Raw genomic sequence first — 18600 nt, 5'->3', positions numbered from 1 at the left:
TAGTTCCTTGGGCCACACAGGTATCCTGCCATCCAGCTCTTTTTCTATGTGAGAGACGTTCTGAACACTGTCCCTTTTTCTTTGCACAGAAGTATATACAGTGTGGCAGTTACTGTAATCTCCTCCCCCTTGCAAACAGCCACTCTCGAATCTTGGACCTCTAGGACTCTCTGTCTTGCATGCTTGGGTGCAAGGCCAAGCAAAATGAAGAGGAGAATAATTAGAGAAAGAGGAGGACATTGGTGGAGAATTGGGAGCAGGTAAGGTGAAAGGGCACAGGAGAAAAGAGATGCATGGAGGTTTTTTGGTTTCTGTGGGAAACAAGTTGACACACTTGGGCCTCATTTTGTATTCACAGAACAGAGAGTTAACGATATAAGTAGCTAGAGAGTGGAGCAACTGCCACGAAGTCTGTACACTGAAGAGAACAGTCTCACATCTAGTTTTCATTTTGTTTTATGTCATAGTACCTTATTGATAGCATTCACTGGTGTGTTTGTAGAACACAGATGTGTTCAAATGCTCTGGTTTTGTCTACATGGTTATTTCCTTGTCCTATTTGTAAGGAATCCAACATTGTAAGACATATTGCATGTTTTTCTCTTGACGATCGTTGACCTTGAAGCGTCATGAACTAAGTTGAGCTGTTGGATTTTGTGGAGAAACTTTCAAAAGGGTCTGTGAAAAAGGCATTGTGGTGAGTCGCATTATGCACCCGAGCGTAAGGAGCAGATATCTGCCACCAGCCCAACTTGGCCTGGATTGCCTCTGTTTTAGTTCCCCCGGTTAGTGCTTTTCTCCCTAACCACTCTTGTGACTGTGATCATGTGAGTAAGGGCTGAGTTGCTACTGATTTCTGTGTGAGGTAAGCTGGTTTGAGGGAGGAAATCTGTGGACCTAGTCATTTTCCTTGGTGGTAAGCTTTCAGGGGTGCAAAAAGATTGATCTTCCTGGGGACTTTTCTGGTCCCAGGAAGATAGCGCATAGATGGGACCTCCAAAGACACACATTGAATCTTTAGGCCTGTTTTTCCTATTATGAGATACGAGTTTCTTCACTGATGGGGATGATGCTTATCTGAGAAGAAATTGTGAAAGGTGGTGTAGTATAGAGGTGTGGCTTAAGCTTGTAAGTTTTCTTCAAGGTTTTTCCCCTAAGCTTCCTACTTCAGACGGCCTACTTACATGATACTAGTATGTGATGTCAGGCTAACAACTTCCTAAATACCGGCAGGCCAGATCAGTGTCTCTTTTCTCTATATTGCCATGGAAATCAAGGGTCCCGCCGAATTTTCCATCGAAACAGTTGATTTGTGTTGTCTCTGGGAATTCTGAAGGGCGTACCGTTGCTTCCTAACCGGTGTCGTTTGGGAGATCTACCTCTGTACGTTCAAATGATTCATTTTGAGGCTTTGCTCATGTGCGCAGTAAACCCTTGAATTCCCTACGACCTTCCTTTCCTCCATCTCATACCCCATTAAGCCCGCTTCAGTTTATCTCCTGCATTTCTTTGGAATCTGTCAGCTCTTCCTCAACATCCTAATACTGAACTTGCCTGTCTGTTGCGACTAGGTCCTAACTAGTGTCCATATATCTTGTTTCCTTCCAATCCATTCTTCACACAAGAAACCTTCAAAGCAAGCTGGAACATTGCTCATAAACATCGCTCACAAACATTGTTTTGAGACTAGAAAACACAGTGTTGGCCTTGAAGACTCTGCGTGGTCTAGAATCCTCTCTGCTCCTCTAGCCCCATCTTGTGCCACTTGTGCCCTCACTTTCTATGCTTCAGATACACTGAATTAACCTTAGTTCTCACTCATCTGACAGAAGTCAGTTGAGATATGATTTTTCACTGTGATTCCTCGCATTAAGGAATTTGATGATCAGGTTTTGTGTGAGGACTAAAACTAAACTGGGAAGTGGAAGAATTGAGTTTCAACCGTTTCAGTCAACACGCACGTATTAATGATACCTACGTATCGAACACCGGGCTAGGTTTCATGAGGGATCCAGAAGTTCTGGCCATCTCTGGTTTTGGATATCCCTTAGTTGTTGAGACCTTTGCGTTGTCTGGTTGCCTTTTGTCTGTTTTCCAGATGGGAAAACAGGAACAAGGGAAGTATAGGTTATTACTAGGTGGGGTTGAACAAGCGGAGCAGCAAACTGCAAAGCTGAAAGAAGAGGGACGTACTCTAGAGGGATATGATTTCCATTTTCAAGGCGCCTGCATCCTGTGCAGGGAGACAGCCTAACATAAAATGTGCCTAACAACAAATATATTGACTTCTTCCTAAAAATCTCCAGTTCATGTAACCAAGGGGTTTATACCTTCTCCTTTAAAAGTGATATTCCTGGGACTTCCCTGGTGGTCCAGTGGTGAAGACTCTGCGCTTCCAATGCTAGCAGGCGTGGGTTCAATCCCTGGCTGGGGAGCTAAGATCCCACATGCTGCGCAGCCAAAGAAATGTTTTTCGAAAGTTATATTCCTGTATTATTGAATTTAGTGGTTTAGATTTTGTTTTAACGTTAAGAAGATGACAGTTTCTTTACCAGGAACAAACAAAACATAATGTAAAAATAGTTTCCCAGAAACGATGTCCATCATTCTCTTCTTCCCTTTCTCCCGCAGACTGGTGTTTCATCTTGACGAGTTCTCTGTCAGTCCGTAGGAAAGCTGTCTGGCTTGGAGGTTGCAATCCCAGGGAATTTTTCATCAGCGGGGAAGTCTCCATCACTACAGAGGAATCAAGGGAGAAGTCAGTCCCTGGTAAGTGAGATGCTCCCCCTAAACACCAACACAGCAGTCATGTACCTTTCAAGGGGTTCAGGGGCAAGATGGGCAAGGCATTTCTGCTAACTCTTCTTAAGGATCATGGACAGTGCCCTATGCTACGAGGTAAGCGGTGACTGTTGTAATTCTTACTGGTGATCATTTCATGTCACTGATTCTTGGCTTTCTTTGTATTTCATAGGACTGTTGTAAGTCCAATACAAAATGAGTCTTATTTTTAAAAAACACTGAAATGTTTTACAAAGCCTAGCCTTCTCATCTAGAGTCCTTTCAATTCTCCCCACTTTCCTGAGAGGCTACGAACACTTCACACCATGAACTAGGAGAGGGGGTAGAGCCCTTTCTGATGAAATATATCAACAAAGACAGAGTCTTAGCCTGCTTGCTCTCTGGACAGGCTCTCGGACCACAAGGTCTTAAATCCTGGTATAAATGAAGGAAGTGAGGACAGTTCAACTGGCACTCTCATAACAAGAGTTCTGAAACACCTTCCAAAGAGACTGTAGCAGTAGATGAGGGAAGGGAGTGCCACAGTGTGGTATAGTACAGGGGGAGTGATCGGCTACAGCAGTGAAAAATGTGGTGCCTATTGGTGTGCTCTCGGGGTTCTTGTACATGTAGCATAGATGACCTTTACAGTGGCCCTCCCACCTTCCCTCCTGCATTAGGTGTTCTTTTTTTTTTTTTTTTTAATTTATGTTTATTTATTTATTTATTGTTTGAACTTATTTATTCTACGTATTTATTTTTTTGGCCGCACTGGGTCTTCATTGCTGTGCACGGGCTTTCTCTAGTTACGGCTAGCGGGGGCTACTCTTGGTTGCGGTGTGCGGGCTTCTCATCGCGGTGGCTTCTCTTGTAGCGGAGCATGGGCTGTAGGCGCGTGGGCTTCGGTAGTTGAGGCTCACGGGCTCTAGAATGCAGGCTCAGTCGTTGTGGCACACGCGCTTAGTTGCTGCACGGCATGTGGGATCTTCCCAGACCAGGGCTCGAACCCGTGTCCCCTGCATTGGCAGGCGCCACCAGGGAAGCCCTAGGTGTTCTTCTATAGAGTCTAAAAACAGAGAGCACTGAGAGAAGGTAGTGGTTATTAAAGGCTCAGGATCTAAATTCTACCTGTCTCTACGCCACTTCCCAGGCGTCGATTTGACCCCATTTTTGAACGCCGACCTCATTCTTCAACTTTCTCTGCCGTTTGTATACTCACCTTGAAAACGTGTTTCTGTGATGCGTTGAGCAGACACAGGGTGGCAGACTGCAGAGGTGGAAGCTGGTGGTCGGATATTTGTGGGCTGAATCTCCTTCAGTCCCATTCCCATTTCTGGTTGCACAGAGGCCCTACTTCCTGTGTGTGACGCAGAGCCATAGGATTGCGGGCAGGAGCCAAGTTCTCCATACAGTAAAGACCCCAGTGTGCCTTGGTTATAGTAATCTACCTGGCTTCCTTCCCGGTAGGGAAGTGACAGGCGGCTATGCCCCTGATTTGTTCGTGGGCCTCCTGATCCAGCAGTTCCCTTGGCTCTGCCCCTGTCGTCAGCTGCCCCTAGGATAACTGTGAGCCCTTGCCACTTCTCTGGTAGATTTCCCTATTCCCCCACTATAATCACACCTGAATAAGGCAACTCAGACCTTTCAGAGATGTGTCCTGAACCTCTTGTTTTCTGAAATACCTATCTGGTGGTTGTGAGACTGAAGGCCAACGTCCCCAAGAGACTTTTTCTATTTCTCCTAGTCAAGCTAGACTCATCTTCTGTCCCCTTCAACTCTCCTCAAATTGTGTTCTTTCAACCCAGACCTCTGACCCTGCTTTTTACTTCTGCCATTTCATCCTCACTCCTGCTTCCTTTCCTAAATCCATACCTCTCTGTTGGCCTTCCTAGGCCTGGGCCAAGTTCCTTCCTCTTTCCTCAGTGTTTACCCCTTTCCTTCATTCTCCCATCCAACTTTCAGTCCTTCCTTTCTCACGCCCCAGTTAGCAGCATCTCAAAATTCTTAAGGTTTATTACTCATCTAGTCATTGTATTCCATTTACTTATTCAGTTCTATACCTATCTTACCTATGTATGGAAGAACAGCTGGTAGCCAAGGTGGCACCAAGAATCCCAGCAGCTCTCACTTGACGTATCCGTAGTAGTCAGCAATTTCCATTTGTTTTTCCCTCTCGGTGAGAAATGGCAGCTTCCCCGAAGAGGTGTATCTGGCAGCATTCTCCCGTTGTTGTTGAGCCCGCCTCTTCATGGCCTCTCGCTCTGGCCTCTGCTCTTGTTCGATGGGCTTTGACATGACTGGCTCAGGCACATTGGGTTCCCTCCATGGAACTCGTTGCTTGCTGAAGTCTTGGAGTAGAAATTGGGTTTGGAGCTTGGGTGGGGACTGGCGCTTAGTCCCAGCAGGGGGAACAGGCTCGCGCTGGAGAGAAGCGCCAGATGAAGTTTGGTAGGGTGCAGGCCTAGGAGCAGCGGACTGAGGGACACGGGGCTGGGTATGGTTGGTCCAAGCCGGTTGGGTTGGGTTGGTCACAGTTGGCTGAGCTGGTTTGGCGGGACCTGGCAAAGAGGCAGGAGCTGGCTGGGATGAATTGACTGCAGCAGGTTGAGCTGAGTCAGTAGAACCAGGCTGGGCACGGTAAGCCCCAGCAGGCCGACGTGAGGCCAGAGACTGTGGCCTCCGAGGAGCGGGTCGAGCTTGAGGCTTGTCCCAGGCAGAAAAAGGCAGAGGTATCAACTTGACCTTCCCAGGAGGAGGCCGCTCATACTGGGATGGAGAGGGACACTCTGTTTCAGCACTGCTGTCTGGTTTCTGGGCTTGGACCTGCGTTTTCTCAGGACTCTTCCCCTCACGTGGGGTATGCCGCCATGGCTGGATAGCTGGGGGTGGCTGGGGGTCTTTGGGGTTGCTTGCATTTCCCAAGAGCCGACAGGAAGAGAGCCCAGTTTTCGTCTCATTCTTCCTCCCCAGCGCATGAAGGACCTTCACAGACTCCAGCATGCGCACGCCAAGGGAGGTTCGAGGCTTTTGCAAGCTCTCTTGGAGAAGCTCAGTTTGGTGTTCCTTTCGCTTCGTGTTGGGGATTGCTGGCTTCTCTTCTGCCTTGACTTTGTTCCCTGACTGCTTGTTCTCTTCAGCCTTGTTTCTTCCTCTGGTCCTTTTGGTCTTTTCCTGCCCGTGGCTCTTAGTTTTGCTGACCTTTCTGGATGCAGCTTTCTGAGGTTTGCCTTGCGAGTGCTTGGCCGTGTTCACAGGAGCCCTGTCACTGACTGCAGCATTGCATAGAACCACTTCTCCCCCTAACAGGCACTCTGGATTCTTTGGCTGGCTTTTGGCCTTGGGAGCACCACTGATAGGCTCAGAGGCTTTCTGTTTGTTCTTCCTGGGTTGATCAGAGGGAACCTTTACGACACTTGGCTTTTCCTGCACCTGATTCACCTTAATGGCTCTGGTGTCTTTAGCTTTGATCACGTTGGGACCTTGGGATTGACCAAGATCTTTCAAAGAACTAAAGAGCTGGGGAAGGTGACTATCCTCCGCCAGTGTCGTCATGTCTGCAAAACCACTGCTAGGTTCAGTCCCGTTTTCAAGTGTCCCTAGGTCCTGACGACTGCGGCTGTTCTCTCTCAGATCAGCATTTTCAGAACCAGGCTGCTCCTCTTGGCTGAGGGGATCGGTGCAGGCCAGCGGCTGGTGAATATCAGGGATTCCTAAAGGGCGTAGTGGAGGATCTTGGTTCTCTGTTGGGATCTGGTAGGCATCCAGAGGCTTTGAAAGCTTGGTTTTGATATCATCCACGTTCTTACTCTCTGTTTGTCCCTGGCTTGGAGCTGGAGGCAGGGCCAGGAGACGACTGGCACTCTGGACTGGAGCTGTCACTGAAATGTCCCCAAGTTCAGACGGTGGGTTACTCTCAAGTATGTGACTGTTTCTGGTACTGCAGGACTTGGGGAGTTGTTGAGTTTGTGTCACACGAAACGTCTGGCTTGGAGGTCGCAACCCCAGGGAATTGTTCATCAGCGGGGAAGTCTCCGTCACTACAAAGGGATCAAGGGAGAAGTCAGTCCCTGGGAAGTGAGATGCTCCCCCTAAACACCAACACAGCAGTCATGTACCTTTCAAGGGGTTCAGGGGCAAGATGGGCAAGGCATTTCTACTAACTCTTCTTAAGGACCCTGGACAGTGCCCTATGCTACGAGGTAAGCGGTGACTGTTGTAATTCTTACTGGTGATCATTTCCTGTCACTGATTCTTGGCTTTCTTTGTATTTCATAGGACTGTTGTAAGTCCAATACAAAATGAGTCTTATTTTTAAAACACACTGAAATGTTTTACAAAGCCTAGCATTCTCATCTAGAGTCCTTTCAATTCTCCCCACTTTCCCGAGAGGCTACGAACACTTCACACCATGAACTAGGAGAGGGGGTAGAGCCCTTTCTGATGAAATGTATCAACAAAGACAGAGTCTCAGCCTGCTTGCTCTCTGGACAGGATCTCAGACCACAAGGTCTTAAATCCTGGTATAAATGAAGGAAGTGAGGACAGTTCAACTGGCACTCTCACAACGAGAGTTCTGAAACACCTTCCAAAGAGCCTATAGCAGTAGATGAGGGAAGGGAGTGCTACAGTGTGGTAGTACAGGGGGAATGATCGGCTACAGCAGTGAAAAATGTGGTACCTATTGGTGTGCTCTCGGGGTTCTTGTACATGTAGCATAGATGACCTTTACAGTGTCCCTCCCACCTTCCCACCTGCATTAGGTTTTTTTTTTTTTTTTAATTTATGTTTATTTATTTATTGTTTGAACTTATTTGTTCTACGTATTTATTTTTTTGGCCGCACTGGGTCTTCATCGCTGTGCACGGGCTTTCTCTAGTTGGCGGCTAGCGGGGGCTGCTCTTGGTTGCGGTGTGCGGGCTTCTCATCGCGGTGGCGTCTGTTGCTGCGGAGCATGGGCTGCAGGCGCGTGGGCTTCGGTAGTTGCGGCTCACGGGCTCTAGAATGCAGGCTCAGTCGTTGTGGCACATGGGCTTAGTTGCTCCACGGCATGTGGGATCTTCCCAGACCAGGGCTCGAACCCGTGTCCCCCGCATTGCATTGACAGGCGGATTCTTCACCACGGCGCCACCAGGGAAGCCCTAGGTGTTCTTCTATAGAGTCTCAAAACAGAGGGCACTGAGCGAAGGTAGTGGTTATTAAAGGCTCGGGATCTAAATTCTACCTGTCTCTACACCACTTCCCAGCTGTCGATTTGACCCCACTTTTGAACGCCGACCTCATTCTTCAACTTTCTCTGCCGTTTGTATACTCACCTTGAAAACTTGTTTCTGTGATGCGTTGAGCAGACACAGGGTGGCAGATTGCAGAGGTGGAAGCTGGTGGTCGGATATTTGTGGGCTCGATCTCCTTCAGTCCCATTCCCATTTCTGGTTGCACAGAGGCCCTACTTCCTGTGTGTGACGCAGAGCCGTAGGATTGCGGGCAGGAGCCAAGTTCTCCATACAGTAAAGACCCCAGTGTGCCTTGGTTATAGTAATCTACCTGGCTTCCTTCCTGGTAGGGAGGTGACAGGCGGCTATGCCCCTGATTTGGAATCTGAGATGGTGTTCCCTGAGCAAGGCTGGCAGAAAGCGATGGATATAGAGGGACCATGTTATTGGCGTCTGAAGTTTTATCATAGTGGGCTGCCATAAACATGGAGGAAGCAACTGTGTGCCGGTCAGTGAGTGCCAGAGTAAAGTCTCCGGGTGAAGAAGAATTCTTTTCAGTGCTTCGTGTGATGTCCCACTGAAGAACACCTGGATAGGAAGGAGCTGAAGTGGAGATCTGGCTGTGGTCAGTAACTCCAGATAACGTAGTCGTGCTAGAATGTTGGTAAAGGTAGGCACTACCCGTGAGTGTCTGGAAAGAGGTACCAGTAGCCGATGGCGAACTGACGGCAGGGGCAGAGACTCTGGAGAAGTTGCAGACACTTCGTGTTAGGGAAGTTGCATTGCTCATCACAGGAAGAGAATGCTGCAGAGATTTCAGAGTTCCAAGTAGAGATGGATTTTGGAAATTTTCTGTAAGAACAAGAGGGTCATGAAAAACTCAGGGAGGTTGAGAAATTCTCAGTCCGTTTGAGGAACAGCATTATCTTAAGGTTCTTGCTATCAGGACACCTCTACTATCAATACTTGCTGAGAAACCCAAAATCAGACAGTTAATGATGGCTGTAAGGACTGAGCAGTTTTCCACTCTTCTGTATTAACTGCCTGTGCTCCCATCTTGGGCACAGATGGGCAGAAGAGCCAAGTGGTATGGTTCAGACATTGTTCTCTAGGCTGGAAGCAACCTTCTCCCTGCCCTGTCTTTCCCTTCAGCCTGCACTCGTATTGACTTCTATGCTACTTCCTAGACTGGAAGCATTTTAGAACTAGGAGGCCCTTAGAGAACTTCGATTTTCTCAGTCTCATTTCGTGAGTAAGGAAACTGAGGCTCAGAGAGGTCGGGTTGACTTGTTCAAGTTCTCTCGTTATGTTAGTATCATTACCAGGTTCCAGAACCTACGTATCCTGACTTCCTTGCCAGGACTCTACTCTGAGCATGATACTGCCAGAAAGCAGGAGAAATAGAACTTACAATATAGGCATTTTTTTGGTCCATTAGAAAACAGTACGGCTATTACCATTGTCGTCTTCAGGGTCTCCCTTTGCTTGTACAGTTCCCATGCTATTACCTAGAGTTGACGTATAGCTCAGTCCAACTGGTGAATTGTGAAAGAGTCATTTTTGCCCTCTTCAAGCCTGGTTTCTCATCCTACCTCAAAATGATTACCCGAAAGTGGATATCTTAAGTGCTTTTGGAAAGAGAAAAGTTATCTGATGACTTCGGATTACTCATCTATAAAGTGGTTATAACACCACCACCAATAATAATAGCAGTAATAATTAATAGATGAATAAGCTGATATATTGCATCTGATTTATATGGAGGAAGATACAATAAGTTCTAGAAAGACAAAGAAAAATCATGACAAGCACATTACATAACGAAAAAGGAATCCATAGATATTAATGAAAACTGGGGTATGTGGCAAGTATCAAAGCCTAATGAATTTACTAACAAATGACATTCTGTACCATCCATGCAATATTAGGAAAGTGAATGTTGCCCGCTCTATTTTAGTGAATGCTATTAACCAAAACACACGATAGAGGTGATAGAGGTGAATGAATTCCTAGCCAATGCATACAGACAGAGACGGTATATCAGTAAACAATGCCTAACAAGCAACAGAATGCAATAAATGTGAATGTATAGGTAGCCACAACATATATAGACAAGTATTGCAATGAAAAGCGGTACGAAGCAGACAGCAAAATAATAAGGGTAAAAGAGTTTCATGATTGTGCTCATTCATATTTTTACCCAGCAAGTAACAGGTATTCAGCCTAGGAGAAATATATATTTCAATGAATATAACTTATATAATAAGCAGAAAGGAAGCTTAAAAAGTATCAGGAAGGTTTTTGTATTTATCCTAGAACTTAGATTAGAATTATCTTCAACATCCAGGAAGATGACATCCCAAAACCTCAAAAAACCATCATCCCTAGAATCCAACGAAAAAAGATTTTCAAATGTAAGAAAATCCAAAGGACTCCACCACATTGTTTTCGATAAATGTGGATGTTTGTTTTTTTTTTTCTTTTGCCGCGCCGCGTGGCCCTGGCCGTGAAAGCACCGAGTCCTAAGCACTGGACCGCCAGGGAATTCCCTAAATGGGGAATTAGAGATGTGGGGCTTGACTTTTTCTTTTTCTCCTTCGGTAGCTAAGATCTACAAGCGAACGATGGCTGTTGATCAATGTGCTCTCTGTGTTAGGAAGGAAATAACTGTGAAAATGAAAAGCAGCCTTGCCTTAGAACCTACATATCACACAAAGGAAATAGTCCTTCTGATTCAATTTAGAAGATGCCACTTAAAATGTTTAATTGGGAAAATGTCTACCTAGTTTAAAAATTAGAAAGAATAAAACACTGAAAATCAGCCCCCTAGATAACCACTTTGGTTTCTTGTTTATAGGAAGCATCATTTCTAAAACATATTTCTAAAATGTTTATATTCAAAACTGTCAAGTGCCAACTGTATTCAGAGAGGCAATAAAAGAAAGAAAACGGAGTATGACTTTTCTGATAAGCTGCCTTTCCTGGTGATCCCCTGTTCTGGCCTGACTTTCCTTCTTAGTCTGTTAATGTAAGGATTTGCTACCATCAACTTTGTTTTGCCCTGCTCTGAGCAGATTTCCCTCTGTGCTGTTTCTGCTTTAATTTAAAATCTTTGGTTCCCATCTGCATTCCATTGCAAACTACGTTTTTCTTGAGAGCCCCTCTATGCTTTCCCTCTTGATTCTTATATTTTTTTTCCCATCTCTTGGTTCCTGTTGGCCTGTGCTAATGAAAACAATCCTCAACTTCCTTACGTTTGACTCTGTGCCTCCCTATATAGCCCAGTACTCTCCATCCTCTCTCCCTATTCTCTCTTTTCAGCTGGTCGCAGTACTAGTGGAGGGAGACCATTAGAGATGAAACATCTTGGTATATATTGCTAGTTTTCTATGTCACCTGGCTTTTCTATGTTTCTGTTGAAACCCTCTTGAGAAGTCTCTGATTTCATTTTCTCCATGGGTACCCTTTAAGGCTCAATACTGGAAAGGAAGGGGATCAGAGTGATCAACCCAATGTGGTATCCTAACGTAACAGATAAGGAAAGCAGCAGGCTTTGTGAGACAGTCAGCGATTCGTCCAAAGTCACACAGATAGTAAACGTCCAAGTCAAAACTGAAGTTAGGTCTCCAGACTTGTAGTTCAATACTTTCCCTCATCATTCCCTGCTATGTTGAATCTCCTACTCAATTTAGGGGCCAAAGAAATCGAACGCAAAACTTTCCAAAGTGTCTTTTCTTACCTGACATGGTCAGAGAAGAGGAACCATCAACTGCAGGTACAAGGGCTGAGGAGACAACACTAGAGGATGTCTGAGTGGCTGCAGCTGAACGGCGCACGTGTCCAGTCCAGAGGTCACTGGTTACTGGTCCAAACAGCTCCACGGAAACCCCAAGACTCTACCAAGTGGTAGTAGGTTTGGTAGGAGAGTGATGTCACAAAGCAGGCAGTTGGAAGGTATGAGCTAGCCAATAGGGAGGTCCGATCCCCAAGAGGAAGGCGGGGTTGGGTGAAGAGAGTGTAGGAGAGCTAAAACAACACCTACATTTCTGAGCTCTGGGGAGGAAATCCTAGAAGACAGACTTACCTCCCCCAGGCTCTTCCATTAGGGAAATCATTGCAACATTTCTTACAGACGTTCATTAATATAATGAACTAACAGTTGCTTATATTCTACAGAGTATTCTATTTTATGTATCATATACTTAGAGCTATAGAGATCTTAACTTAATTAATATCCTTAGGAAGGAAAGTGCCATCTAGTTTGAACTATTAACAGTTGTTCTGAAATCATATGTGTCTAATGAGTGAACTGATAGCAGCTTTCAAGGAGAGCAAAAGTAGGGATGAAGAAGCTCTTTTTGTAGCTTGGTTCAAGAGTAGGGTGAAGTTTGTTGAGTGTACCTTGTGGAGAATGTTGTGGTCCAAGGCTCTTCTCTTCGAGTTTCTTCTCCTTGACGCCTGCCTTCCTTGGGCTGGGCTAGGCTGGGGGCCAGGTTGGACTTGCGACTTAGCATTTCTCTTCCGCTTTCTTCTTCTTTTTTTTTTTTTTTTTTTCCTTCCATTATGGGCATTGCTTCTAGGACAAGCCTTGATCTTGCATTGGATGTTACTTCCTGTCAACTTCCAGCAGCAGGAGTCTTCTTTTCAGTGCTTGACGCTTCACGAAATCGACTCTGCCCGTTGGCAGCAAATACCAGAGAGCTAGGAGACAGAGCTGGTTGCAGACCTTTCCTCTTCCAGCCTTTGGTTGCAATTCTTTGGCCCATAATTTGCTAGCTCTAGTTCCTTGGGCCACACAGGTATCCTGCCATCCAGCTCTTTTTCTATGTGAGAGACGTTCTGAACACTGTCCCTTTTTCTTTGCACAGAAGTATATACAGTGTGGCAGTTACTGTAATCTCCTCCCCCTTGCAAACAGCCACTCTCGAATCTTGGACCTCTAGGACTCTCTGTCTTGCATGCTTGGGTGCAAGGCCAAGCAAAATGAAGAGGAGAATAATTAGAGAAAGAGGAGGACATTGGTGGAGAATTGGGAGCAGGTAAGGTGAAAGGGCACAGGAGAAAAGAGATGCATGGAGGTTTTTTGGTTTCTGTGGGAAACAAGTTGACACACTTGGGCCTCATTTTGTATTCACAGAACAGAGAGTTAACGATATAAGTAGCTAGAGAGTGGAGCAACTGCCACGAAGTCTGTACACTGAAGAGAACAGTCTCACATCTAGTTTTCATTTTGTTTTATGTCATAGTACCTTATTGATAGCATTCACTGGTGTGTTTGTAGAACACAGATGTGTTCAAATGCTCTGGTTTTGTCTACATGGTTATTTCCTTGTCCTATTTGTAAGGAATCCAACATTGTAAGACATATTGCATGTTTTTCTCTTGACGATCGTTGACCTTGAAGCGTCATGAACTAAGTTGAGCTGTTGGATTTTGTGGAGAAACTTTCAAAAGGGTCTGTGAAAAAGGCATTGTGGTGAGTCGCATTATGCACCCGAGCGTAAGGAGCAGATATCTGCCACCAGCCCAACTTGGCCTGGATTGCCTCTGTTTTAGTTCCCCCGGTTAGTGCTTTTCTCCCTAACCACTCTTGTGACTGTGATCATGTGAGTAAGGGCTGAGTTGCTACTGATTTCTGTGTGAGGTAAGCTGGTTTGAGGGAGGAAATCTGTGGACCTAGTCATTTTCCTTGGTGGTAAGCTTTCAGGGGTGCAAAAAGATTGATCTTCCTGGGGACTTTTCTGGTCCCAGGAAGATAGCGCATAGATGGGACCTCCAAAGACACACATTGAATCTTTAGGCCTGTTTTTCCTATTATGAGATACGAGTTTCTTCACTGATGGGGATGATGCTTATCTGAGAAGAAATTGTGAAAGGTGGTGTAGTATAGAGGTGTGGCTTAAGCTTGTAAGTTTTCTTCAAGGTTTTTCCCCTAAGCTTCCTACTTCAGACGGCCTACTTACATGATACTAGTATGTGATGTCAGGCTAACAACTTCCTAAATACCGGCAGGCCAGATCAGTGTCTCTTTTCTCTATATTGCCATGGAAATCAAGGGTCCCGCCGAATTTTCCATCGAAACAGTTGATTTGTGTTGTCTCTGGGAATTCTGAAGGGCGTACCGTTGCTTCCTAACCGGTGTCGTTTGGGAGATCTACCTCTGTACGTTCAAATGATTCATTTTGAGGCTTTGCTCATGTGCGCAGTAAACCCTTGAATTCCCTACGACCTTCCTTTCCTCCATCTCATACCCCATTAAGCCCGCTTCAGTTTATCTCCTGCATTTCTTTGGAATCTGTCAGCTCTTCCTCAACATCCTAATACTGAACTTGCCTGTCTGTTGCGACTAGGTCCTAACTAGTGTCCATATATCTTGTTTCCTTCCAATCCATTCTTCACACAAGAAACCTTCAAAGCAAGCTGGAACATTGCTCATAAACATCGCTCACAAACATTGTTTTGAGACTAGAAAACACAGTGTTGGCCTTGAAGACTCTGCGTGGTCTAGAATCCTCTCTGCTCCTCTAGCCCCATCTTGTGCCACTTGTGCCCTCACTTTCTATGCTTCAGATACACTGAATTAACCTTAGTTCTCACTCATCTGACAGAAGTCAGTTGAGATATGATTTTTCACTGTGATTCCTCGCATTAAGGAATTTGATGATCAGGTTTTGTGTGAGGACTAAAACTAAACTGGGAAGTGGAAGAATTGAGTTTCAACCGTTTCAGTCAACACGCACGTATTAATGATACCTACGTATCGAACACCGGGCTAGGTTTCATGAGGGATCCAGAAGTTCTGGCCATCTCTGGTTTTGGATATCCCTTAGTTGTTGAGACCTTTGCGTTGTCTGGTTGCCTTTTGTCTGTTTTCCAGATGGGAAAACAGGAACAAGGGAAGTATAGGTTATTACTAGGTGGGGTTGAACAAGCGGAGCAGCAAACTGCAAAGCTGAAAGAAGAGGGACGTACTCTAGAGGGATATGATTTCCATTTTCAAGGCGCCTGCATCCTGTGCAGGGAGACAGCCTAACATAAAATGTGCCTAACAACAAATATATTGACTTCTTCCTAAAAATCTCCAGTTCATGTAACCAAGGGGTTTATACCTTCTCCTTTAAAAGTGATATTCCTGGGACTTCCCTGGTGGTCCAGTGGTGAAGACTCTGCGCTTCCAATGCTAGCAGGCGTGGGTTCAATCCCTGGCTGGGGAGCTAAGATCCCACATGCTGCGCAGCCAAAGAAATGTTTTTCGAAAGTTATATTCCTGTATTATTGAATTTAGTGGTTTAGATTTTGTTTTAACGTTAAGAAGATGACAGTTTATTTACCAGGAACAAACAAAACATAATGTAAAAATAGTTTCCCAGAAACGATGTCCATCATTCTCTTCTTCCCTTTCTCCCGCAGACTGGTGTTTCATCTTGACGAGTTCTCTGTCAGTCCGTAGGAAAGCTGTCTGGCTTGGAGGTTGCAATCCCAGGGAATTTTTCATCAGCGGGGAAGTCTCCATCACTACAGAGGAATCAAGGGAGAAGTCAGTCCCTGGTAAGTGAGATGCTCCCCCTAAACACCAACACAGCAGTCATGTACCTTTCAAGGGGTTCAGGGGCAAGATGGGCAAGGCATTTCTGCTAACTCTTCTTAAGGATCATGGACAGTGCCCTATGCTACGAGGTAAGCGGTGACTGTTGTAATTCTTACTGGTGATCATTTCATGTCACTGATTCTTGGCTTTCTTTGTATTTCATAGGACTGTTGTAAGTCCAATACAAAATGAGTCTTATTTTTAAAAAACACTGAAATGTTTTACAAAGCCTAGCCTTCTCATCTAGAGTCCTTTCAATTCTCCCCACTTTCCTGAGAGGCTACGAACACTTCACACCATGAACTAGGAGAGGGGGTAGAGCCCTTTCTGATGAAATATATCAACAAAGACAGAGTCTTAGCCTGCTTGCTCTCTGGACAGGCTCTCGGACCACAAGGTCTTAAATCCTGGTATAAATGAAGGAAGTGAGGACAGTTCAACTGGCACTCTCATAACAAGAGTTCTGAAACACCTTCCAAAGAGACTGTAGCAGTAGATGAGGGAAGGGAGTGCCACAGTGTGGTATAGTACAGGGGGAGTGATCGGCTACAGCAGTGAAAAATGTGGTACCTATTGGTGTGCTCTCGGGGTTCTTGTACATGTAGCATAGATGACCTTTACAGTGGCCCTCCCACCTTCCCTCCTGCATTAGGTGTTCTTTTTTTTTTTTTTTTTAATTTATGTTTATTTATTTATTTATTGTTTGAACTTATTTATTCTACGTATTTATTTTTTTGGCCGCACTGGGTCTTCATTGCTGTGCACGGGCTTTCTCTAGTTACGGCTAGCGGGGGCTACTCTTGGTTGCGGTGTGCGGGCTTCTCATCGCGGTGGCTTCTCTTGTAGCGGAGCATGGGCTGTAGGCGCGTGGGCTTCGGTAGTTGAGGCTCACGGGCTCTAGAATGCAGGCTCAGTCGTTGTGGCACACGCGCTTAGTTGCTGCACGGCATGTGGGATCTTCCCAGACCAGGGCTCGAACCCGTGTCCCCTGCATTGGCAGGCGCCACCAGGGAAGCCCTAGGTGTTCTTCTATAGAGTCTAAAAACAGAGAGCACTGAGAGAAGGTAGTGGTTATTAAAGGCTCAGGATCTAAATTCTACCTGTCTCTACGCCACTTCCCAGCCGTCGATTTGACCCCATTTTTGAACGCCGACCTCATTCTTCAACTTTCTCTGCCGTTTGTATACTCACCTTGAAAACGTGTTTCTGTGATGCGTTGAGCAGACACAGGGTGGCAGACTGCAGAGGTGGAAGCTGGTGGTCGGATATTTGTGGGCTGAATCTCCTTCAGTCCCATTCCCATTTCTGGTTGCACAGAGGCCCTACTTCCTGTGTGTGACGCAGAGCCATAGGATTGCGGGCAGGAGCCAAGTTCTCCATACAGTAAAGACCCCAGTGTGCCTTGGTTATAGTAATCTACCTGGCTTCCTTCCCGGTAGGGAAGTGACAGGCGGCTATGCCCCTGATTTGTTCGTGGGCCTCCTGATCCAGCAGTTCCCTTGGCTCTGCCCCTGTCGTCAGCTGCCCCTAGGATAACTGTGAGCCCTTGCCACTTCTCTGGTAGATTTCCCTATTCCCCCACTATAATCACACCTGAATAAGGCAACTCAGACCTTTCAGAGATGTGTCCTGAACCTCTTGTTTTCTGAAATACCTATCTGGTGGTTGTGAGACTGAAGGCCAACGTCCCCAAGAGACTTTTTCTATTTCTCCTAGTAAAGCTAGACTCATCTTCTGTCCCCTTCAACTCTCCTCAAATTGTGTTCTTTCAACCCAGACCTCTGACCCTGCTTTTTACTTCTGCCATTTCATCCTCACTCCTGCTTCCTTTCCTAAATCCATACCTCTCTGTTGGCCTTCCTAGGCCTGGGCCAAGTTCCTTCCTCTTTCCTCAGTGTTTACCCCTTTCCTTCATTCTCCCATCCAACTTTCAGTCCTTCCTTTCTCACGCCCCAGTTAGCAGCATCTCAAAATTCTTAAGGTTTATTACTCATCTAGTCATTGTATTCCATTTACTTATTCAGTTCTATACCTATCTTACCTATGTATGGAAGAACAGCTGGTAGCCAAGGTGGCACCAAGAATCCCAGCAGCTCTCACTTGACGTATCCGTAGTAGTCAGCAATTTCCATTTGTTTTTCCCTCTCGGTGAGAAATGGCAGCTTCCCCGAAGAGGTGTATCTGGCAGCATTCTCCCGTTGTTGTTGAGCCCGCCTCTTCATGGCCTCTCGCTCTGGCCTCTGCTCTTGTTCGATGGGCTTTGACATGACTGGCTCAGGCACATTGGGTTCCCTCCATGGAACTCGTTGCTTGCTGAAGTCTTGGAGTAGAAATTGGGTTTGGAGCTTGGGTGGGGACTGGCGCTTAGTCCCAGCAGGGGGAACAGGCTCGCGCTGGAGAGAAGCGCCAGATGAAGTTTGGTAGGGTGCAGGCCTAGGAGCAGCGGACTGAGGGACACGGGGCTGGGTATGGTTGGTCCAAGCCGGTTGGGTTGGGTTGGTCACAGTTGGCTGAGCTGGTTTGGCGGGACCTGGCAAAGAGGCAGGAGCTGGCTGGGATGAATTGACTGCAGCAGGTTGAGCTGAGTCAGTAGAACCAGGCTGGGCACGGTAAGCCCCAGCAGGCCGACGTGAGGCCAGAGACTGTGGCCTCCGAGGAGCGGGTCGAGCTTGAGGCTTGTCCCAGGCAGAAAAAGGCAGAGGTATCAACTTGACCTTCCCAGGAGGAGGCCGCTCATACTGGGATGGAGAGGGACACTCTGTTTCAGCACTGCTGTCTGGTTTCTGGGCTTGGACCTGCGTTTTCTCAGGACTCTTCCCCTCACGTGGGGTATGCCGCCATGGCTGGATAGCTGGGGGTGGCTGGGGGTCTTTGGGGTTGCTTGCATTTCCCAAGAGCCGACAGGAAGAGAGCCCAGTTTTCGTCTCATTCTTCCTCCCCAGCGCATGAAGGACCTTCACAGACTCCAGCATGCGCACGCCAAGGGAGGTTCGAGGCTTTTGCAAGCTCTCTTGGAGAAGC

At 46.4% G+C, this 18600-nt stretch overlaps 1 protein-coding gene across 5 annotated transcripts in view; it reads left to right on the top strand.

Annotated features, from left to right (window-relative positions):
* Positions 1-18600, top strand: part of LOC130706853 (uncharacterized) — a 140563-nt gene that overhangs the window by 48407 nt on the left and 73556 nt on the right. For all 5 annotated transcript variants that reach the window (XM_057539524.1, XM_057539520.1, XM_057539521.1 and 2 more), the window contains 2 exons: positions 2632-2769; positions 15402-15539. In XM_057539524.1, the coding sequence (XP_057395507.1) occupies positions 2632-2769; positions 15402-15539 (276 nt within the window). The remainder of the gene's footprint in view (positions 1-2631; positions 2770-15401; positions 15540-18600) is intronic.

The sequence above is a fragment of the Balaenoptera acutorostrata genome, unplaced genomic scaffold, assembly GCF_949987535.1.
Source record: "Balaenoptera acutorostrata unplaced genomic scaffold, mBalAcu1.1 scaffold_735, whole genome shotgun sequence".
NCBI lineage: Eukaryota > Metazoa > Chordata > Mammalia > Artiodactyla > Balaenopteridae > Balaenoptera > Balaenoptera acutorostrata.
The sequence above is the reverse complement of the archived record's forward strand: the minus strand, read 5'-3'. Positions and strand labels throughout refer to the sequence as shown.